This window comes from Pleurodeles waltl, chromosome 3_1 (assembly GCF_031143425.1).
Source record: "Pleurodeles waltl isolate 20211129_DDA chromosome 3_1, aPleWal1.hap1.20221129, whole genome shotgun sequence".
Taxonomy (NCBI): Eukaryota; Metazoa; Chordata; class Amphibia; order Caudata; family Salamandridae; genus Pleurodeles; species Pleurodeles waltl.
In genome coordinates this window covers 1,126,968,221-1,126,992,545 of record NC_090440.1, presented here as the reverse complement: position 1 = coordinate 1,126,992,545, position 24,325 = coordinate 1,126,968,221, and the positions used below count along the sequence as shown (strand labels likewise).

The 24,325-nt window shown below is 44.0% G+C and overlaps 1 protein-coding gene across 1 annotated transcript in view; it reads right to left on the bottom strand.

The window, feature by feature from the left end:
* Window positions 1–454: 454 nt before the first annotated feature.
* Window positions 455–24,325, bottom strand: part of PANX3 (pannexin 3) — a 49,572-nt gene continuing 25,701 nt past the window's right edge. Inside the window, exons 4-5 of the mRNA XM_069224425.1 lie at window positions 5,517–5,731; window positions 455–3,633 (exon numbers count right to left, since the gene is read on the bottom strand). Coding sequence (XP_069080526.1) covers window positions 2,970–3,633; window positions 5,517–5,731 — 879 coding nt within the window. The 3' untranslated portion in view covers window positions 455–2,969. The remainder of the gene's footprint in view (window positions 3,634–5,516; window positions 5,732–24,325) is intronic.

Here is a 24,325-nt window from a genome sequence, read left to right as displayed (position 1 = left end):
TACTCAGGCTTTTTGGATTAAGGATTGATCCTTATGGACAACAAGCTGAAAGAAATGGAAACCAAAGGCCCAAATTGCTTTGTGATTAGGACCCTATGCTGCAGCTTTGGCAGACGACCTTGGGGCTGCTGTTGCCACATTAGATGGTGTTTTGATTTACTCTACACAGAGTGCAAAATGTTGTCATTTTCTATGGTTTTCTATTGAGCCCTTTCAAACAATGTTATTGCCACAGGTGTTTTAGTATTTTACCTGAAATTGACCACAGTGTTCATGGTAGCAAGAACAACCACTTCCTAAGTAAAATGCAGAACAGAAGAAAGAGTCACATGCATAAACTACAATTTATAACACCACAAGTTAGTAACAGATAAATATATGGAAAATTTAGCAGAGATGCACGGATTTAAATTGATCCACGGTCAAATGTATTTTTATTTAGTTATTTTGCAGTTTTATAAAGATTTGCACATTAGCTTCTGGTCACTTAAGAGCGCAAGAACCCCTTACAGCCTTTCACACTTTCTCCAAGAGTTTCATATTACTTTTCTTTTCTGTGAGAATATGCCAAAGCGCCATTGTTCGCTCCTGAAGCCTATAGGCGAATTCTGGACTTGACATGTGAGAGGAAATGTGGAAGTCGTGGCCAGTAGAAACTGACGTTCTAGGTGAAGAATATCAATAGGTAGGTGGGCACGCCAATCCAGCACGTTGTTAGACTAATTACAGTCTACAGATAAGTAGATGTCTTGCTTTCTAGTCGCTATTAATAGTAAAGAGGGTGCGAAGATTGTTGGTAGTGGATCAGACGTGTCCAGTGCAGGTCTTGGAGGCCCAGATCTATGCATATTTTCGGAATATGTATAAAGGACAAATTTGGATGCAATAAATCAAAAGGGACATAATTTCAATACTCTGTAGCTATCCGGAGAATCTGGTCTGGATTTTTCCATCCCAAACCTATGTTTGACACCACTTCTATATATGGTTGGGTGCAAACGTTTAAAGTGCAACCAGCCTGTGACGTTTTAAGGATCTTGGGGGCCCTGGGCAATACCTGGTTTAGGGCCAGTGTCTGGAACAGATTTTAATTTTTTGCCCGTTTTCTGCTAATTGAATCCCCATTATGCCAATTAATTTTGAACAACACATTAAAAGCTGAGATGGAGAAATACACAGATGTGAGATAGTGGTACCATTTACTATCCCAGAGGGGGGCCTTGGAAGGTGGGGCCCCGGGGCAATTTAGCCCATTTAGCCCTTGCCTTAAAACGTCTCTGCAGTCAGCCTGCATAGCCAGGCTCCTTCCCCCTCTCCTCAGACACAGTGTAGTCGGTTCAGACTGTTAGATTTGTATATGTTACTGTCCCACTTGAAAGGCTGCTTTTCCTAAAAAGACAAAACACACAAGCTAACAAGTTAAGAAATCTCGGAACTGATTTATTGTAAAGATCATCACAAAAAACTACTTTTGAACTGTACATGACTTCCTAAAATCATGAAGGATAAATGACCCAAAAATATATGTTCTGTACACAATTGGTGCTAAAATTAAAAAAGTCCATACTACAGTTCTGTTACCTGGATATGTTTATAAGAACCTCTATATAAAAAAGATTAGCATTTGGCTGGGGCAGAAAACATATTCTATGTCTATTGCACATTTTGTGCCTGATATTGAATTGAGCAGAAAATCGTGGGGCATATTTATGAGAGGCGTGCACCGCGGGAGCGTAACTTTTTTGACGCTCTAGCAGTGTAAGCCTCTCAGCCATATCTATGAGGCCAAGCAAAGCCACTTTTTTATATATAGTCTCTGCTGTGCCTTATTTTGCACCAGGGAGGCATTCCATGGGCATTGCAGTGGGTTTTCCCATGCAACACCCATGATTTTGATGCCCCCTCATATATAATTAATCATGTAAACCTGGGGCAACGCCAAAACCTTACACTTCCCCAGAGCAGGCGTAACAAGTAGATATATGTTAACTTCTCCTCGTTTGTTCTTCTTTCCATGTGTGCTGCATTCTGCAGCACACGTGGAAAGAGGAAAACACCTCTTGGGATTGTTTTGTGCAGGAAGGTGCCCCTTCCTGCACAAAAACAATCCTGCATGCAACTAGAAACCCTTGCACCATGGTGCAAGGGTGCCTACATTGGCACTAAGCAGGCAATTGTGCACCAGTACAGAGGGAAAGGACAGGCATGCACCATACTGCACAAATACAGTGCATTCCTGCCCTTTCACATTGGCATAGGGCGGCACACAGTGCTTAATTTGTGTTTGTTGTTTCCAGCACCGGCACTTATTTTGGAGGGCCGGAGCTTACTCTTCTGCCTCAAACATTTGCTGCGAGCAAAAGACACATATGGGGAAGACGGAGGAAGGGAAAAACAAAAAAGCGTCACAAAGGGAGAAAGTAGAAAGCTGCCAGAGTGAACGGAAGAGGAAGGGAATGGCTTTATATGGATTGAAGAGGCCCGAGATGGCTTCAGGATTACGCCGCCTCTTTATTTCGTGTTCGCACATTTAATTGCAGCAGCCGCGTGTTTAAGAGAAGGGCTTTGGGCACCAGCACCTTTTTATTTACAAATTAAGCACTGGCCGCACAGGAAAAAGACTTGCGGCGCGGATCTATGCCAATTCTCCATAAATTAGCCCCCCTGCTTCTGGAGCCTGTGCTAAATTTCAGGAGAATCCACAGGTGAAATCATCTCCGTATACTGTCCATTTTGTGGAAGGCATGCAGATTAAAGGAGCCACCAGGTGCACGACGTTACAGTATGTCTCACCACCCAAACAAACAGCATCCAACAAAGTAGCACTCAGCATGCTTTTGGTCGGTGAATGTTAGTGATGCATGACTGGGTAATAATTGTTTTTTTCTATTCACTGGATAGCACCTTTGAACACTATTTCCGGTTCACCCAAAGCTAATTCATGCCCCTTGTCTCTTATAGTAAAGATTCTAAACTGCACCCAGATGTGTGCCATCTGATTCCGCAGCATCAAGCGCTCCGTCCATGAGTTTAGGTTTGGTTATGTCCATGCCAGCTAGCAGAGTCATGAAATCCACCACTGTGTCGATGTTTTGGTCAGCAGAAGCGGTGTCCTTCAAGGTACACAATACCGTCAAGCGGCTAAAAGACTTGAGTTCTGAAATATTGGCGCGGAGAAAAAGAAGGATGATATTCAAGTCATTGACAGGACAGCCAAGCATTTGCTTACTGAGCAGGTCAAAGGCTGGTAGCATTTCATAGACCCACAAGAAGCGCTTGTCCCATGTACAGAGCCGAACCAAGTTGTAGATTATTACCGGCGCTAACAGGACATAGACGACGCCAGTGGCTATGCTGATTATCTGGAATATGGACAGTGAAACTAGCTTGCAATTAATTAAGTCCGGAACCTGTGTTTCATCCTTTAGTAGTCCAGTTTTTATGAAGCAGGCAAATTCATCTTGGTAAAAAATTGTCATGTGGAAGTGTCCCAGGTACAGACAAGTCACGACAGTGAAAAGCAGCAAAGACAGGTTTCTCACAAAATAGCAAGCCACGAGATAATGGGTGCGCTGTTTACAGGTCAGGTATCTCTCCAGCAGAGGAAATTCAAAGTACCTTTCGCTGCGTGCCCTGAATGAGAAAAAAATGGTAGATGTATTGAGAATGCACACCCGTAGCTTGATTAGAGGGGTTATCCACCAGAATATCACATAGAAAAAAATCGTAAAGCCAAAATATCCAAGACCAAATATTGTGACGATAAGTAAATATAGACTTATTATTCTTAAGTGCACATATATGCACCTTGACAAAATATTTATCTTCAAGGTAGTAGACATACAACATTAAAAGGCATTCTATTGTAAGATATATTTACTTAAATCATCTCAGGTTTTGAGATTTGCACCACAGTTCCCTCAAACCACGAAAATTCTTTAACAGATTTTCAAAAATAAAAGACTCCAGGTAACAGTGCCCTGAAATGTGGTAACACTTGTGTTACTAGCTGTCCCGCTTGTTATTCCTCGCAGTGCAACCCGAAATCCTAGATTAACATTAAACTGTATGTTTATTAGTGAATCGGTATTTAAAGCAGGACTGCAAAGGTTCCTGCTGGTATGTTTTTCTTTGTTTTTTTCTCCAAAATGTACTATCTACAAATATGTGAGTGTGCAGAAATATAAAAATGTATGAAACATAACAGAGAACAATGTATTATGGACAAATAGAACATCTAAGGTTTCTGGGGACAATTCGATGTGCCTGCAATCACGTTGTGGGTACTATTATGGGTTTGGGTTCTTCTACTATTTCCCTCGTGACACTTTTTCATCATCAAGGATAGAAGGCCCAATTCACAAAGAAATTAGTAAATCAACAATCGCAGATTCACACCCACATTCAAGTGTAGATTTAATAATTTCTAAAAGTCACAAATGTTCCCAGGAATAGACATAAAAACAGCACCAGGTGCAGGTATCCATGCATAAACCAACAGGTTCATGAGCCATTACCATATGGATTTTGTTTCCCACTGTGGGGGGTTTCTCTATTCCTATAAAGAATCCCATTCTCTACACTATCACCAAATCCGAGGTGATCCATTCCTATTCCCACCCTGAAAGAAGAGCTGTTATGCCAGACGTTGACTGGAGTGAAAATTCAACCCTTTCCAGAGCTGAAAGGGGAATGAGAGTCATTTGTAAATACTGACAAACATCAACGTTCATGGCCAACAAGACTAACCACTTATTGGATCACTCACCCTATCACCCCTTAAGTGTGATTTGTGGGAGTGGGGAATTCGTACCCATGGTGGAGATCTCAGCACACCTAAATGGGTTTACGCCTCAATGAAATGTGTTTGTGAATTCCAGGCAGCTGTAAAAATATTAAATCCGATTGTAAAGTCACATTTATGACAGAATTTACCTTTGTCAATAGGGCACTCCTATTCTAAATAATAAAAACATAGTATATGTAGTACTTGTAGTAATTAACTTGCCATCTAGGTATCTTAATCCGCTCCCATTACTGTTTTCAATGTTTGCAAACATCAATATTTCCATAGTGTTATCGCAAGATATATGGTGGTTTTGCACATTGACATGTGGTAATGACTTACTGACATACTCTCAGATATCTAAATCCATGTGAAATTTCAAAACAGAATGCACTTCAGGTGAGTAGGACCATTTACAAGTTAATAAAACTTTTCCCATTATAAGGTTATTTCAACAAAAGCATTACTTCAGGACCATGGGATAAAGCACTGTAAGGCACTACATATTCTATAACTAGAACCCACCCAAGATTCCTTACTGTTCTTTAGGAATTTGGTAATAATACATTAATATAATTATAATAATATTTCAAAAGAATATATTGGCTGTTGTTTAATTTACTTTGGAGAATTTGCAGGACAGCAAAATCTTTCACATTCATGGCAACTTCCACGTTCTCCTACAACTTCGAAACAAATTAATTTTGATATGAAATGCTTATATACTTACTTCTCAAACTCGTCCCAAAATATCTGTGGGTCTGGGCATGACTTTTGAATTTTCATAATATGCTGAACCAGTCTAATGGATCGATTGTAGGATTTGTCCAATTCGTCAATAATAAAGAGAAGATCTGAGTTTAACGATGGAGCAGCAATATATCTCCAAATCAATGTAGGCAAGTACATTGCTACTGCAAGCACGAGTAATGAGTATGGAAAAACCTGCAGAAGTTTAGAAAAATATTTTAGGGTACAGCATGAGGATAGTTATAAGACAATCAATGAGGTTTTTTTGGGCGCAACATAACCGAAAGAATTCACAAAGACATTTACAATGTTTACAAATATCGATATCAAGTGGGGGTTGCCGTATTTCTGGAATCGCTTCAGGCTCGTGGTGCTCATTATCTCTGACACAAGAGTGCCCCAAACTCTGAAAACCATAATTGAGAAAGTAAGATTACCTAGCTTTAAGTGGGAACTTCAATGATAGGTGAGCATTTACTGATCCTTTTAGTATAGTGGCCTCGATTTTCTCACACACTCCACGTCGAATAATCTGCGATCAATAAAGTCTGCACTGAATTTCAATAGAGCGTAGTGACAAAGTAAAACTGGATGAAGAATCGTCTTCAAGTGAACAATATCAACCGTAAAGAATTTTCTTCAATGTTTGATGAGAAAAAACTTCCTATTATTGTCTGTCTGTTCAATTTAATATCATGGATGTAGCTGAATTGGTGAACATATAAATTAATAACAAGGACCAAGATACATGCAAAGTCCTACCATGTATCTTTCCCCCTCTGCATCCCTACTAAAAAAAACCTTAGGTAACATGTCTTACGCTAATGGAGATGTTTCTGGGACTTCGCTACTGTGTGTCTGATTAATGACAGAGCACAGAAAATAGAGAGTGTCCTGCAGAAATCAAATGTGAGTTTTGGACCTGGCCCTCTCTGTAGGGTCACTCCCAAACAATTTTTGCCTTCACCCATCCTATTTTTGCTGAATTTGTTTTTCTTGGTCTTAGGACTCCGTGAACTTTGCCACTGCTTACACCTGATTGCATATCTAATTTACTTATACGCCCCTAGTAAAGTGGTATACCATATACCCATGGCCTGCAAATTAAATGCTAGTAGTGGGTCTGCATCAACCAAAACATCTGGAGAAAACCGGGGATAAATGAAATGATTTTTCATCAATGACACCATAAATTTGCCACTGGATGTGCGTTTGTTTAGCAAAAATAATGATGTATGTTTTATAAAGTTCATAGTTATGCTGCAACATGATCACCAAAAAGAGACTTTTCTTTACAAAGTACTTGGAAAATAATATTTAAAACACATCTTGTGGTGCGTAGAATTCCCTGTGGCTTTCAGTGTTAACATGTAGCTGGTTGTGACAAGTCTATTCACTGCAGAATCCACCTAAAGGTAGTCCATCACATGCTGAGGAAACTGGGCTGAAAGGACACCCCATCACCTGGCTAAACCTATTCTAAAGCTACTTCAATTTTGTTTGACTCCCTCAGAAGCTGTTGACACGTTTCTCCCTGTACTTTTCTTCAAATTTCTCCTAAATCTGAGGGTCAGCGCCCACTGGGCCCAATCCACTTCTTGTATCTGACTTGTGCTCCATCACGGTTGTCTATACTTTTGGACTTTGACCCGGTCTTGTGCGACTAGATGTCCGCAGTTGGTGCTTTGATCTTTTAGGTGCTAGTTTTTTATAAACACTTCAAAAATTCATGACTCCGGTTCTACTGATTGGATTTTTGTCAATCTAGTGTCAAATTATTTATCAACATTTACTGCATTTTTCTAAATTGGTGTGGGATTTTTCTTGTGTTGTGTTTCACTTTATTACTGTTTGTGTGCTGCATAAATACTATACACATTGCCTCTAAGTTAAGCCTGACTGCTTTTGTGCAAAGCTACCAGAGGGTTAAGCACAGGTTAATTTTATGACTTTTGTGGTTCACCCTGACGGTCTGTGGCTGCTGCTTGACCAAGATTAACACCCCAGTCAAACAACAACCCGATTTCTCACAGTGACATAATAAAACAAGCATTTGCAATGCAATGGGTCTCACGTTTGCTCGAGTTAGAGCTTTTAGCGTTGTAAACGCCTAACCGGACTTTTCTTGCCACATAAACTGAAAATGAAAAGTAAACAGTTTCACATAAGTGAGCCGACAGGTGCCATGAGCACAAAGCAGACACACAAAAGGAAACAGAAGTTCGCTCGCAGTGAAACGTATCAGCAGAAGTGCAATTATCCAAGTAACAGGGTCGATGTAATGCAAAGCGCTCAACTACTGCCCAGCGAGATCGCGCTGCCTATGAAATAAAGAGAAAAAGTAGTGCAGAAACCATACTGAAAACATGGAGCCTCGTATGTTTTCAGTAGTTGACTGGTGTGCTCAAGGAGGGCTAAACACTGGAAAAGACATGACATATGCATGCCTTTCACAAATGAAATCAAGCTAATTTTAAAAGACAAGCCCACAAACCAACACAACTGATGGGTTTGACATGGGTGTGGTTAAAAGCCCACAGAGGGATTACAACAGGGACAGAGCGCTTTGCGCCTTCGACCCTAAAAATGAGCCCTTTGCCCGAGACACCTGCACTATCTGTTACCTGGTTGCCATCCAAACCCTAAAAATCTGAACCAGTAAAAAACATGGGGGGGAATTCTGACCAACCTATTGCTTGTGTACCTCTCACCTTCTGCCTCTAACAATAATGTATAGTATTTAGGTTGATAGATTTCTTAAGGTTTATCCAGTATATGAAATAGGGTAATGTCAACTGTTCAGTATCCCTCTCTACATAGAATGGTAAAGAACTCTTGACTCTGATGACTTATTCACATTGATGTTGTCCTGGGATATATGGGGCCCCCCACATGGGTATGAGTAGTTTGTCACTCAGTGTAAATGTATTCCTAGCTGTGGGGCAGCACAACTCAAGCCATCTAAGATCGACATGAATTGCCCAAAAGGGTTCTAAGATGAAGGTCATAATCAAATTTGTTTCTCACTTTGCAAAGTCCCATCTATCATACAACACCTCCATAAGGACAACTGCTACCACATCTCAAAGACCCATCCATAAGGCATGGCTGTTAACAAAACATTAATCTTGGTTTAGTATTCAGATGATTAATGGGGATGTCTAATGCTGCCTCTATGAAGGGAGAGGAGGAACCACCCAGACCAGCATGAGTGAACACTGTCAAGTTTGCAGCTAATGTACCATCTGCCCATCCATTGCACCCAGCACCATCTCAAGGTAATACAATTCATTTGCTACACTAAAATTAATATTGAGATATCCTTAGCACTCTTTGAGGTAACATTTCACTTTCGGGATGTCTCAAAAGAGAAGATCAATTAGCTTGCTATCCAACAATTTCAGTTGTCCTTTGTGGCATAGTCATCAGGGGGCATATTTATACTTTTTGATGCAAAACTGCACTAACGCAGTTTTGCATCAAAATGTTTAGCACTGGCTTGCGCCATTCCTGAGGCCAGCTGGGTGCCATATTTATGGAATGGTGCAGCTGGTGCAAAGGGTGAGCTAGTGTAAAAATAAATGACATTAGCCGGGTGGGGGTGGTGGTATGGGAGAAGCAGTTTTTGCACCAAAAATGACGTTAGGCTGGTTAGAGGCACCCAAAAAAAAATGCTTCTCACCAGCCTAGCGTCATTTTCTGATGCAAAATTTTCTGATGCAAAACCATGCATACCCCATGACTCCTGTCTTAGAAAAGACAGGAGTCATGCCCGCCACCCAGGGGACCAGTGTCCCCTGGGCATGGCCATTGCACCCTGTGCCATGCAGGGGGCCCCAAGTTGGGCCCCCAAAGGCACTTTAATTTGAAAAAAAACATGTCTATACTTACCCTACTTACCTGGGATGGGGTCCCCTGTCCTCCGGTGTCCCTCTGGAGTGGGTGGAGATGTTCCTGTGGCTTGAGAAGGGCACCTGTGGATCCATTCCATGGTGTTTAACCATGGAAATGGGTCCACAGGTCTCCTGACACCTGGTCTGACAAGCTTTGCACCATTATTTAGCACCTCCTCCCACTGTGCATCATTTTACCATGGTGGGATAAATATGGGGCTATGGGATTAGCACCATTTCTTTTATGGGAACGCCTACCTTGCATCTCCTTGACGCAAGGTAGATTCACACATCTTAAAAATGGTGCGAACTCCAATATTTTGACATGAGATGTGTCTAACGTCAAAATATAAATATGGAGTTAGTTTTGCACCGAATTTGTGTAAAAAAAAGATGCAAATTCAACCCTAATGGAGTATAAATATGCCCACAGGTGTGTTCCATGTACTCTTTGGCACATTGTGACAAGTGTGCTAATCACAAGAAGATAATCCTTAGAGGTAGTACGCATGCCTCATGGCTCAGTCACGAGTAAGAAGACAACTTTCAGATGCATGTATAGAACCAAGGATGTGCTTGCAAAAGTCAGGAACATCACAGGAGGAATTGATAAATTTCAGCTATCCAGCCTCACTTTAAAACTTGGTGTTCAGATCTCTCCTGAGATGTCCAGTGCCTGAGAGAACTAAAGAAGACCAGATAGATACACAAATGTCAGATACCAACAAATGAAATTGCCAATAGTAGAGAAGACCAGGGCACACCAACCAGGTTCATCCTGAGCAAACATTTTATTTTCTGACTTAAGCCTGTAATCCACCACAGGAGTACACTAAGGGACCACATGGGTTCCACTGGTCGGCTGGGCAGTTGCAGGAAAAATTCTGTTATGTGTAAACCCTTTAGAATTGTCAAACAGGCTCTGAAACTGTAATGTCAAAAAGAGGCCAGCTGTGATAGAGGCCTGTCTCATTGAGAGACAAAAAGAAGGGCCCTACCCAAGTGTCAGCTAAGATTTGCCTGAGGCAGAGGAGACCTCTTTGAAGTGTGTCCCAAGTGTCATATGAAAGACCCCAGCAGACCTGTCAATTAGGTCTTGACACTCCAGCAGGATCTGACACACTGATGTCAACACGAGGCCCTCTGTGATGGGCACATTTGCCTGGGGAAAAAAAAAAGAAGAACTCAGGCCTAAGTGTTAGCCACATCTGCTTGTGACAGGGCGGACCTCTTTGGAGTTAATCAAGTCCCTAGACCGAACACACATGGCATCCTGCCACGGCACAAGAACACCTCCCCACACCAAGGGAACAAACTCACCCTCTTTTATGCTGGCAGGAGAGGGAGAGCAAAACTGCAAATGTAGTTTCCAAGGATGTCAGGCAGGGCAAAGGTAACTTTCTAAAAGTTCCATTTACAAAATAGAAATTACAAATCTGATTTCACCAGTGAATTTGACTTGTAATAAATGTTTCAAATAGTCAAAAAATTGAACTGTAGCTGTTTACTGGAAGGACGTAACATTTATTAAACTTAATATTGTATCCCAATACATTCCTCTGGAACAGCCACCCTTGTAATAGTGAAACAGCTGTTTGGACGTTTTCACTTTAAGGATATGTTTAACATCAAAATTGTACCCATCCTACTTTTGAATACCATACACTCTGCCTTATGGGCAACACAGCCTACTTAGGGGTGACTTAGTATTTAAAAGAAAGGGTTATTTTGACAAGTCTAATTTGTAGTTTAAACTGCACAGCCAGGCGACAGTGGTAGGTCTGGAGACATGCATTACAGTACCACTGCAGTAGATGGCACAATGAATGTTGTAGTTCACAGAAAGCCTGTAATTAGCAGGCCGTGGATACACTTGGTACCACATACTAGGGACATACAGGCAAATTAAATAAACTAATCATGTGTATAGCAATTTTACCTGGTTGAAAGGAGGAGCACACCTACTTTACCACTGGTTAGCAGGGGTATAGTGCACAGAGTTCTATATCCAGCAAAAACAAAGATTTACCAAAAAGGTAAAAAGGTAAAAGAAATGGCACGATCCTGCAAAAGATCAACACATTTCTAGCCCACTTCCACCACAATTCGGCATAAAGTCCTGTTTAGTGAGACCATATGGGGTTTTCAGTTATCCACTGCCTTTCCTTACAAATTAGAGAAATTTTGCAGTGGTGTACAGATCCATTAAATCTGCGTCTGTACTGTAGGTCTTTTTGCCACTCTGGCCATTTCCCAATGGTCTGCAGAGTAGGAAGCTCTCTTCAGAGCTTGGTTGCTGGCTAGCCATTACTCAACTACGAATTTTCCCATGGCCCTATACTATATATTCAATTGCCAACTGAAGTTTGGAACTGGCTTGAGCATTTTTGCCAGGACTGATTTTGGTTTCTTGTCCTACCGTGCTTGCCATTATGAGTTGGGATGTTGAACTCACAAAATATATAACCAAACTGCTGATAAGAATCTGGGCTTCCAAATTCTTGAAGACAAATAATCTGCTCAGCAAGGCATGCAGACCAGCGCCAGGGACATTAACGAGAGACATCCTCAATAGTATATAAAATGCAAGGTTAGCAAACATCCTGTCTGACAACTGTTTCACAGTGACAGGTGAAATGTTCACTGTGCTATTCTTTAGCTAAGCTTTTAATAGTTTAGGCCACTAAAGATCAATGTGCACTAAACTGGATACCAGAATTACCAAGGCTACTGAGATATAAGGGTGATTGATGTACGACAGTATCCAAGGCAGAGGAACACTCAGAATATTGGTGAAGAACATCAGTGATCTCTAATAAATAACCAATCAAGCTGGCATACATTCTTTTCCTTGCAAATACTTACGGTGAGGGGACACATCTGACTGGTGGCAAACAAAGCTATTTTTGGCAGCATTGGATTCTGGTTATCCAATAACTTGTCATTCGAACATTTTGGTTTCAAGCTGTCCACTCGAATGTTCCTCATCTGCATTCATGTGTTCTGTGATTTATCCTTATCTAACAATGAATTAGGGGCCTAGTAAATCGCTGTAAATGCATGCTTTCCAGCCTATCATAGTGTAATTTAGGAATGGCAGCCTGAACTCTGTTGTATTAATATCATGATGGCAACCCCATCCAGTGTTAACAAGAGGGAGCATATCTGCGTGCTAGATGTCTAGTTCATGGCAGAAGTCAAACACAATCAGCACACAGTTGTTTCCATTGGTCTAAATTCAACATTAATAGGCCACAGTAACTTGCTTGAATTTGAAAGTGAGCTGTTGAATCCAATGCTATAATCCTTTTGTTAGGCATGGCTTCCATCGGAAGCCTCTATTATTTAAACCAGATTCTTAATCTCATAACTCACTGCTATGATGTAGCAGCAGGTAATAACAAAACTCTATACGCTTAGTTGCTACAACATAAAGGCCTTCTGAGCCAAGATGCCTGGTCTCTCTGAGATCCTCTCTGCACAACACTGCTTGTCTGCTTTGACTGAAAGCAAAAAGCACAGCTGCAGGAGAGAAAAGGAAGGCACGGAAGGTGGTAGGGTTTGGTTAAGGATGGCAAGTAAGGTATGTTTTTTCACATTTGGGTCGGGGAGGAGAGACCATGTTATGTATTGCCCCCCCATTACTCCTCTGCGTAGCAATTGAAAGCAGATGATTTTGAGGGCCATACATAACTTAAAATGATCGCTCTCATTGTGAATTTGATGTCACTTAGAACACTGTGAAAAACATTCCTATAACTCACTGTTACCGATGTAATTTTTTTTGTAAACATAGGATCTTTGATCCAAACAAGATGACCTCCTCAGCCTCTTATTCCTCCGTGGCCGATAACGTAAGCACCTTTGTGAATTAGGTTCCAGAAAAACCTCTGATTTGAGTGTGTACTACTAATTCTTCTGCTATGACGACTATTACTGCTGCAGCTACCTCAACCACTATCTATCGGTCAGGAGTTTAGGGCGTGGGAGCATAAAGACTTATAAAGCTTCACAATCCCCGCGTTTGCATGGATTGGAGCTCAACACATAGTGATGTATGGGATTTTCAATGGCAAAAAAGTTCACGTTTTGTTTTTCAAACTAAGCAGTTTAATCAAAGAAAGATGTTAAGCGATGAATGCATTCAAGAAAAGCCTTTAAATATGGATGTGCCCTATTTGTACCTGGATGTGCCCTTGTTGATTTAAAAAATAAAATTAGAATTGGAAGGAAGTTAGTGGTTCTCAGTGGACTTTCAGAATTAAAAATCCCTTTAAGATATTGGTACATAACTGGGTGGCTGTACAAGCCGTTGAAGCTTAATGCATTGGAGCTTTACACAAGCAATTCTGCAATTCCGAAAGGACGTGAAAATTCAACTCTTCAAAGAACACAACACCCCAACACAAGAGGATTTACAACCCGCAAACACTCAGCTTCATAGTCAATTATCCTGAATCACAAATTAGGGTTCTCGCTCTTTTTCAGGACTCTGTTGCTCTCAAGCTAGGTGTGGGCTCTACAAATAGCTACATATGCAATGACCTGGGTACAACCCATTACTGAACTTTAGTGCACCTTTGTAGCATCACTGATATTCATGACTTTCCGCAAAAAAAATGTCACCGACCTTGCAACACTGCCATACTCCTACTTTCATAGCTGACTTTTTTCTCTCAAAGCAATTAGTGGGCTCCTTCCATCCATGTGTGGCAGGACACACAGATCAATAGTAGTGGGATCAATAAAATTGCACTGCTGAATTATCCTGACCCTTTCTACATAGACTTACCTGCATGCTTAAATGGTCAGTTTGTTCTTCTTACCACTGAACCAAGCCTGAAACCTGCATTGCAGTCTCCTTCAGGGCCACTGGAATTATGTGGTAGTGGAGAACCAAATTATGTGACAGGGTTGATTAAGTTATGTAGCAAGAAAAGGCAAATTATGTGGCTTAATGCTGCACATTTTATTATATCATTACTCCATTACATTGTCATGTGTACTTATGGTAACACTGAGCAAAGCTTTCACCACATTAGTACATGGTTAACCACCAAATATAGCAATAAGCAGTTGAAAAATACCTAGTCAACGTTTGTGAAGGGCCTTGTGTTGTGTGTAACACACCAGTGTGTTTTTAGTAACTTTTGATCCATTAGGGCTAAAGACAATTTTTTGTTAGAATCTGCAGATTATGCATCATATGATGGTTTATGTGGCAAATGTTGCAAATCCATAATTGTAGGAAAATGCAGCAGTTGCAGAATCGCATAATTCCAGTGGCCCTAGTATAATTCTGTTTTTATGTTAGTACTGAAAGCTTTGTAATCTTCATTTATTTTTGTGTGTATGTAATTTCCTGCATGTACACTTCTTTGTAGATACACATTCTAACAACTCTTCCAAGTCAACATCTTCATTTAAATGATTACAACTAATTAAAATTATTACATATAATTATTTGGTTTAGTAACAAATATTCTCAAATCAATTCAGAAAAGTCAAATCCTTAATTTTGAAACACAAGGTTAATTGAAGAAACCATGATTCAAATGATATTCTAGTTAATGATCCATTCATCATAGAAGAAGCCCCCACCCCTCCCGGCCAACACAATCATGATCAAGTACCAATTTAGTCCATAAATGTAAAACATACTGCTATTATATATCACAGTCCAAAACATGAATTTGGAGATATATGATCATTCCACCTTCATTGAGTATACTCATACTTGTTTTTTTTTCATTAGACTTTGATTTGGTTGTCCGATTGGATATTGTCACATTTCTACCTTGCAACTGTTGGTTCTGATGAACGTGTAGAAAGAGCTGTGTATGGTCCACCAAAACGACATCAATGCTTTTACACTTCCTACGTTGTTTGCCATTGAAGCTAAAATATCCTAGTGAAATTTGGTGAGAAAATTTGAAATTACTGGCTGACACAAATGCAGTATTACCAGTATCCCTTGTTGTTCTTTATTTCTAGGAGTAAACTTAGAGGTCCAGCTATCATGCCTGTTAAATGTGCCACTCAAATTTAATGACACCCTAGTATTGGAACAGGCATGTCTCCTGCATGGTAAATGAGTGTATGCCCCAGCCCTGAGTGCCTATCTACATGTGAAACTAGAATCCTGACAAAAGTTTGCCCATGGTGTGACCCTAATTTAGCGTGTGTGCAGGGTCCTTGGGCTGTCCCTCACAATGCGATGTCCAGCACCTGTTTCTGGATGGGCACACTGCGTGTTCCATCATATGAGTGTGAGAAGGTAGCCTCTTTCTAGCCTTGTTACCCCCACTTTTGGCCTGTTTGTGAGTGTATGTCAGGGTGTTTGTCACTGTTTTCACTGTCTCACTGGGATCCTGATAGCCAGGCCTCAGTGCTCATAGTGAAAACACTATGTTTTCAGTATGGTTGTTATGTGTCACTGGGATCCTGCTGGTCAGGACCCCAGTGCTCATAGGTTTGTGGCCTATATGTATGTGTCACTGGGACCCTGTCACACAGGGCCCCAGTGCTCATAGGTGTGCATGTATATGTTCCCTGTGTGGTGCCTAACTGTCTCACTGAGGCTCTGCTAACCAGAACCTCAGTGGTTATGCTCTCTCATTACTTTCAAATTGTCGCTGACAGGCTAGTGACCATTTTTACCAATTTACATTGGCTTACTGGAACACCCTTATAATTCCCTAGTATATGGTACTGAGGTACCCAGGGTATTGGGGTTCCAGGAGATCCCTATGGGCTGCAGCATTTCTTTTGCCACCCATAGGGAGCTCTGACAATTCTTACACAGGCCTGCCACTGCAGCCTGAGTGAAATAACGTCCACGTTATTTCACAGCCATTTTACACTGCACTTAAGTAACTTATAAGTCACCTATATGTCTAACCTTTACCTGGTAAAGGTTAGGTGCAAAGTTACTTAGTGTGTGGGCACCCTGGCACTAGCCAAGGTGCCCCCACATTGTTCAGAGCCAATTCACTGAACTTTGTGAGTGCGGGGACACCATTACACGCGTGCACTACATATAGGTCACTACCTATATGTAGCTTCACCATGGTAACTCCGAATATGGCCATGTAACATGTCTATGATCATGGAATTGCCCCCTCTATGCCATCCTGGCATTGTTGGTACAATTCCATGATCCCAGTGGTCTGTAGCACAGACCCTGGTACTGCCAGACTGCCCTTCCTGGGGTTTCACTGCAGCTGCTGCTGCTGCCAACCCCTCAGACAGGCAGCTGCCCTCCTGGGGTCCAGCCAGGCCTGGCCCAGGATGGCAGAACAAAGAACTTCCTCTGAGAGAGGGTGTGACACCCTCTCCCTTTGGAAAATGGTGTGAAGGCAGGGGAGGAGTAGCCTCCCCCAGCCTCTGGAAATGCTTTGTTGGGCACAGATGTGCCCAATTCTGCATAAGCCAATCTACACCGGTTCAGGGACCCCTTAGCCCCTGCTCTGGCGCGAAACTGGACAAAGGAAAGGGGAGTGACCACTCCCCTGACCTGCACCTCCCCTGGGAGGTGTCCAGAGCTCCTCCATTGTGCTCCAGACCTCTGCCATCTTGGAAACAGAGGTGCTGCTGGCACACTGGACTGCTCTGAGTGGCCAGTGCCACCAGGTGACGTCAGAGACTCCTGCTGATAGGCTCCTTCAGGTGTTAGTAGCCTTTCCTCTCTCCTAGGTAGCCAAACCCTCTTTTCTGGCTATTTAGGGTCTCTGTCTCTGGGGAAACTTTAGATAACGAATGCATGAGCTCAGCCGAGTTCCTCTGCATCTCTCTCTTCACCTTCTGATAAGGAAACGACCGCTGACCGCGCTGGAAGCCTGCAAACCTGCAACATAGTAGCAAAGACGACTACTGCAACTCTGTAACGCTGATCCTGCCGCCTTCTCGACTGTTTTCCTGCTTGTGCATGCTGTGGGGGTAGCCTGCCTCCTCTCTGCACCAGAAGCTCCGAAGAAATCTCCCGTGGGTCGACGGAATCTTCCCCCTGCAACCGCAGGCACCAAAAAGCTGCATTACCGGTCCCTTGGGTCTCCTCTCAGCACGACGAGCGAGGTCCCTCGAATCCAGCGACACCGTCCAAGTGACCCCCACAGTCCAGTGACTCTTCAGACCAAGTTTGGTGGAGGTAAGTCCTTGCCTCACCTCGCTGGGCTGCATTGCTGGGAACCGCGACTTTGCAGCTACTCCGGCCCCTGTGCACTTCCGGCGGAAATCCTTCGTGCACAGCCAAGCCTGGGTCCACGGCACTCTAACCTGCATTGCACGACTTTCTAAGTTGGTCTCCGGCGACGTGGGACTCCTTTGTGCAACTTCGGCAAGCACCGTTTCACGCATCCTTGTAGTGCCTGTTTCTGGCACTTCTCCGGGTGCTACCTGCTTCAGTGAGGGCTCCTTGTCTTGCTCGACGTCTCCCCTCTCTGCAGGTCCAATTTGAGACCTCCTGGTCCCTCCTGGACCCCATCAGCGTCCAAAAACGCCAAACGCACGATTTGCGTGTAGCAAGGCTTGTTGGCGTTCTTCCGGCGGGAAAACACTTCTGCACGACTCTCCAAGGCGAGAGGGATCCGTCCACCAAAGGGGAAGTCTCTAGCCCTTTTCGTTCCTGCAGAAACCTCAGCTTCTTCTGTCCAGTCGAAGCTTCTTTGCACCCGCAGCTGGCATTTCCTGGGCATCTGCCCATCTCCGACTTGCTTGTGACTTTTGGACTTGGTCCCCTTGTTCCACAGGTACCCCAGATTGGAAATCCACAGTTGTTGCATTGCTGGTTTGTGTCTTTCCTGCATTATTCCTCTAACACGACTCTTTTGTCCTTAGGGGAACTTTAGTGCACTTTGCACTCACTTTTCAGGGTCTTGGGGAGGGTTATTTTGCTAACTCTCACTATTTTCTAATAGTCCCAGCGACCCTCTACAAGGTCACATAGGTTTGGGGTCCATTCGTGGTTCGCATTCCACTTCTGGAGTATATGGTTTGTGTTGCCCCTATCCCTATGTTTCCCCATTGCATCCTATTGTAACTATACATTGTTTGCACTGTTTTCTAAGACTATACTGCATATTTTTGCTATTGTGTATATATATCTTGTGTATATTTCCTATCCTCTCACTGAGGGTACACTCTAAGATACTTTGGCATATTGTCATAAAAATAAAGTACCTTTATTTTTAGTATAACTGTGTATTGTGTTTTCTTATGATATTGTGCATATGACACTAGGTGGTACTGTAGTAGCTTCACACGTCTCCTAGTTCAGCCTAAGCTGCTCTGCTAAGCTACCATTATCTATCAGCCTAAGCTGCTAGACACCCTATACACTAATAAGGGATAACTGGGCCTGGTGCAAGGTGCAAGTACCCCTTGGTACTCACTACAAGCCAGTCCAGCCTCCTACATTGGTTGTGCAGTGGTGGGATAAGTGCTTGAGACTACTTACCACTCTTGTCATTGTACTTTTCATAAGAGAAAAATATACAAAACAAGGTCAGTGTATATACACATAGCCAAAAAGTTTTGCATTTCCTCTTTTCACTCTTTTCTAAGTGCTGAAAAGTACTTCTAAACTTTCAAAAAGTTCTTAAAAGTTTAAAAAGTTTTTTTCTGTCTTTCCAAAAAGTTCTGAAAACTTTTTTCTCTTTTTCTATCACTTTAACTCTCTCTAAAAAATGTCTGGCACAGGAAAAAATGTTGAACTGTCCAAACTTGCATATGATCACCTTAGCTGGAAAGGAGCAAGGAGTCTCTGCATAGAGAGAGGTTTGAGTGTAGGGAAGAATCCTTCCTTAGAACTGTTAATTAATATACTTAGAGTACAGGATAAGGCTATAAGTGCCCAATCTGGTGAAAAAGTAGCTAATGGTTCTCAATCTGATCCAGGGACTCCCCCAGGAAAAGGTTCAGGAAAGAAACTTCTCAGCCTGCCCATTACTAGACAGTCTAGCATAGTTGGTACAGAGGTTGAATCACACCATACTGATGGTGTGCTCTCACATTATACTGGTAGCCAAGCTGTTAGGGTGCCCTCTGTAAGGGACAGGTCTCCTTCTGTTCATTCCCATCATACCTCTGTATCTAGAAATGTCCCTCCCTCCCACCCTGATGACAGATTGTTAGAAAGGGAGCTCAATAGATTGAGAGTGGAACAAACCAGACTGAAGCTCAAGAAGCAACAGCTGGATTTGGATAGACAGTCTTTAGAATTAGAGAAGGAAAGACAGAAGTTGGGTTTAGATACCCATGGTGGCAGCAGCAGTATTCCCCATAGTCATCCTGCAAAAGAGCATGATTCCAGGAATCTGCACAAGATAGTTCCCCCTTATAAGGAGGGGGATGACATTAACAAGTGGTTTGCTGCACTTGAGAGGGCCTGTGCTGTACAGGATGTCCCTCAAAAGCAGTGGGCTGCTATCCTATGGCTATCATTTAGTGGAAAAGGTAGGGATAGGCTCCTTACTGTGAAAGAAAATGATGCCAATAATTTCCAAGTTCTTAAGAATGCACTCCTGGATGGTTATTGCTTAACCACTGAACAGTACAGGATAAAGTTCAGAGAGACCAAAAAGGAGTCTTCACAAGACTGGGTTGATTTCATTGACCCTTCAGTGAAGGCCTTGGAGGGGTGGTTACATGGCAGTAAAGTTACTGATTATGAAAGCCTGTATAACACAATCCTGAGAGAGCATATACTTAATAATTGTGTGTCTGATTTGTTGCACCAGTACCTGGTAGACTCTGATCTGACCTCTCCCTAAGAATTGGGAAAGAAGGCAGACAAATGGGTCAGAACAAGGGTGAACAGAAAAGTTCATACAGGGGGTGACAAAGATGGCAATAAGAAGAAAGATGTTGAAAAATCTCAAGATAAGCATGGGGATAAGGGTAAAACCAAAGATCCCACTTCAAATCTTAAACACTCTTCAGAGGGTGGGGATAAAACAAATTCTTCCTCTTCTTCCCAACTTGCACACATTAAAAAGCCTTGGTGCTTTGTGTGTAAAAATAGAGGCCATAGGCCAGGGGATAAGTCCTGTCCAGGTAAACCCCCTGAGCCTACCACCACTAATACATCAAGCTCTAGTGCCCCTAGCAGTAGTGGTACTAGTGGTGGGACTGCTGGCAACAGTCAAGCAAAGGGTGTAGTTGGGTTCACTTATGGGTCCATAGTGGAAACTGATGTCATCAGTCCCAAGACAGTTTCTGTCACACCTAGTGGCATTGGCCTTGCCACACTGGCTGCTTGTCCCCTTACAATGGATAAGTACAGGCAGACAGTTTCAATAAATGGTGTTGGGGCCTTGGCCTACAGGGACACAGGTGCCAGTTTCACTTTGGTGACTGAAAACCTAGTGCACCCTGATCAACACATCATTGGACAACAGTATAAAATTATTGATGTCCATAACTCCACTAAGTTTCTGCCCTTAGCTATAATTCAGTTTAGTTGGGGTGGAGTTACTGGCCCTAAGCAGGTGGTGGTATCACCTAGCTTACCTGTAGACTGTCTCTTAGGTAATGACCTAGAGGCCTCAGGTTGGGCTGATGTAGAGTTTTATGCCCATGCAGCCATGCTGGGCATCCCTGAGGAATTGTTCCCTCTCATTTCTAGTGAAATGAAAAAGCAAAGGAGAGAAGGCCTGAAAACTCAGGATCCCTCTCCATCAACAGGTAAAAAGGGTATCACAGTATCCCCTAACCACCCTACCATGCAGGATACTATTCCTGTGGTGGGAGAAACCTCTCCTGGGGTGGCACCTGTTCCAAGGGAAGCATCAGCTGGCAAAGCTGGACTCCCTGAGGTGGAAGTACCTCTCTGTGGGATAACTAACATTGGTGAGAAAAACAGCACCATTTTAGTTAATATGGAGCATCCCTCCAACCCTCCCAGAGAAACTTTAGTGCAGAAACTCTGCACTGCCTCACAACACTTAGGACAGCATCCCTGCCCTAGTGTGGAGCTGATAGGACAGCATCCCTGCCCTGCTCCAACCCAAGAGAAACAGCATCCCTGTTCTCTCTTCCAGCCATATGGACAAAGTTTTTGCCCAGCTATGGCTTTTCTGAGACAGCATCCCTGTCTGGCATTTCCATCACTACAAATAGGTTCAGTGGACAATTCCCACTGCTCTAAACTAAAACTTACTGATAGAAACTCTGAAAATACATCTTCACATTGTTACTTAGCTAAAAAACTTCAAACAGGGTGGTTTACATCCCCACAGGGAAGTAACCATATAGTGGATGATAAAGGGAGTAACCAGTCTATTGCAGAGCTACTCTCTACTTATCACCACTTAGACAATAAAGTCTCAACTGGCCAAGGTTAGCCTTATTGTCCTTCGTTTGGGGGGGGGTTGTGTGAGAAGGTAGCCTCTTTCTAGCCTTGTTACCCCCACTTTTGGCCTGTTTGTGAGTGTATGTCAGGGTGTTTGTCACTGTTTTCACTGTCTCACTGGGATCCTGATAGCCAGGCCTCAGTGCTCATAGTGAAAACACTATGGTGGTCATTCTGACCCTGGCGGTCTTTGACCGCCAGGGCGGAGGACCGCGGGAGCACCGCCGACAGGCCGGCGGTGCTCCAATGGGGATTCCGACCGCGGCGGTAAAGCCGCGGTCGGACCGGCACCACTGGCGGGGTCCCGCCAGTGTACCGCCGCCCCATTGAATCCTCTGCGGCGGCGCAGCTTGCTGCACCGCCGCGGGGATTCCGACCCCCCCTACCGCCATCCAGATCCCGGCGGTCGCACCGCCGAGATCCGGATGGCGGTAGGGGGGGTCGCGGGGCCCCTGGGGGCCCCTGCAGTGCCCATCCCACTGGCATGGGCATTGCAGGGGCCCCCGTAAGAGGGCCCCTACATGTATTTCACTGTCTGCTGCGCAGACAGTGAAATACGCGACGGGTGCAACTGCACCCGTCGCACAGCTTCCACTCCGCCGGCTCGATTCCGAGCCGGCTTCATCGTGGAAGCCTCTTTCCCGCTGGGCTGGCTGGCGGTCTGAAGGCGACCGCCCGCCAGCCCAGCGGGAAAGTCAGAATTACCGCCGCGGTCTTTCGACCGCGGAACGGTAACCTGACGGCGGGACTTTGGCGGGCGGCCTCCGCCGCCCGCCAAGGTCAGAATGAGGGCCTATGTTTTCAGTATGGTTGTTATGTGTCACTGGGATCCTGCTGGTCAGGACCCCAGTGCTCATAGGTTTGTGGCCTATATGTATGTGTCACTGGGACCCTGTCACACAGGGCCCCAGTGCTCATAGGTGTGCATGTATATGTTCCCTGTGTGGTGCCTAACTGTCTCACTGAGGCTCTGCTAACCAGAACCTCAGTGGTTATGCTCTCTCATTACTTTCAAATTGTCGCTGACAGGCTAGTGACCATTTTTACCAATTTACATTGGCTTACTGGAACACCCTTATAATTCCCTAGTATATGGTACTGAGGTACCCAGGGTATTGGGGTTCCAGGAGATCCCTATGGGCTGCAGCATTTCTTTTGCCACCCATAGGGAGCTCTGACAATTCTTACACAGGCCTGCCACTGCAGCCTGAGTGAAATAACGTCCACGTTATTTCACAGCCATTTTACACTGCACTTAAGTAACTTATAAGTCACCTATATGTCTAACCTTTACCTGGTAAAGGTTAGGTGCAAAGTTACTTAGTGTGTGGGCACCCTGGCACTAGCCAAGGTGCCCCCACATTGTTCAGAGCCAATTCACTGAACTTTGTGAGTGCGGGGACACCATTACACGCGTGCACTACATATAGGTCACTACCTATATGTAGCTTCACCATGGTAACTCCGAATATGGCCATGTAACATGTCTATGATCATGGAATTGCCCCCTCTATGCCATCCTGGCATTGTTGGTACAATTCCATGATCCCAGTGGTCTGTAGCACAGACCCTGGTACTGCCAGACTGCCCTTCCTGGGGTTTCACTGCAGCTGCTGCTGCTGCCAACCCCTCAGACAGGCAGCTGCCCTCCTGGGGTCCAGCCAGGCCTGGCCCAGGATGGCAGAACAAAGAACTTCCTCTGAGAGAGGGTGTGACACCATCTCCCTTTGGAAAATGGTGTGAAGGCAGGGGAGGAGTAGCCTCCCCCAGCCTCTGGAAATGCTTTGTTGGGCACAGATGTGCCCAATTCTGCATAAGCCAGTCTACACCGGTTCAGGGACCCCTTAGCCCCTGCTCTGGCGCGAAACTGGACAAAGGAAAGGGGAGTGACCACTCCCCTGACCTGCACCTCCCCTGGGAGGTGTCCAGAGCTCCTCCAGTGTGCTCCAGACCTCTGCCATCTTGGAAACAGAGGTGCTGCTGGCACACTGGACTGCTCTGAGTGGCCAGTGCCACCAGGTGACGTCAGAGACTCCTGCTGATAGGCTCCTTCAGGTGTTAGTAGCCTTTCCTCTCTCCTATGTAGCCAAACCCTCTTTTCTGGCTATTTAGGGTCTCTGTCTCTGGGGAAACTTTAGATAACGAATGCATGAGCTCAGCCGAGTTCCTCTGCATCTCTCTCTTCACCTTGTGATAAGGAAACGACCGCTGACCGCGCTGGAAGCCTGCAAACCTGCAACATAGTAGCAAAGACGACTACTGCAACTCTGTAACGCTGATCCTGCCGCCTTCTCGACTGTTTTCCTGCTTGTGCATGCTGTGGGGGTAGCCTGCCTCCTCTCTGCACCAGAAGCTCCGAAGAAATCTCCCGTGGGTCGACGGAATCTTCCCCCTGCAACCGCAGGCACCAAAAAGCTGCATTACCGGTCCCTTGGGTCTCCTCTCAGCACGACGAGCGAGGTCCCTCGAATCCAGCGACACCGTCCAAGTGACCCCCACAGTCCAGTGACTCTTCAGACCAAGTTTGGTGGAGGTAAGTCCTTGCCT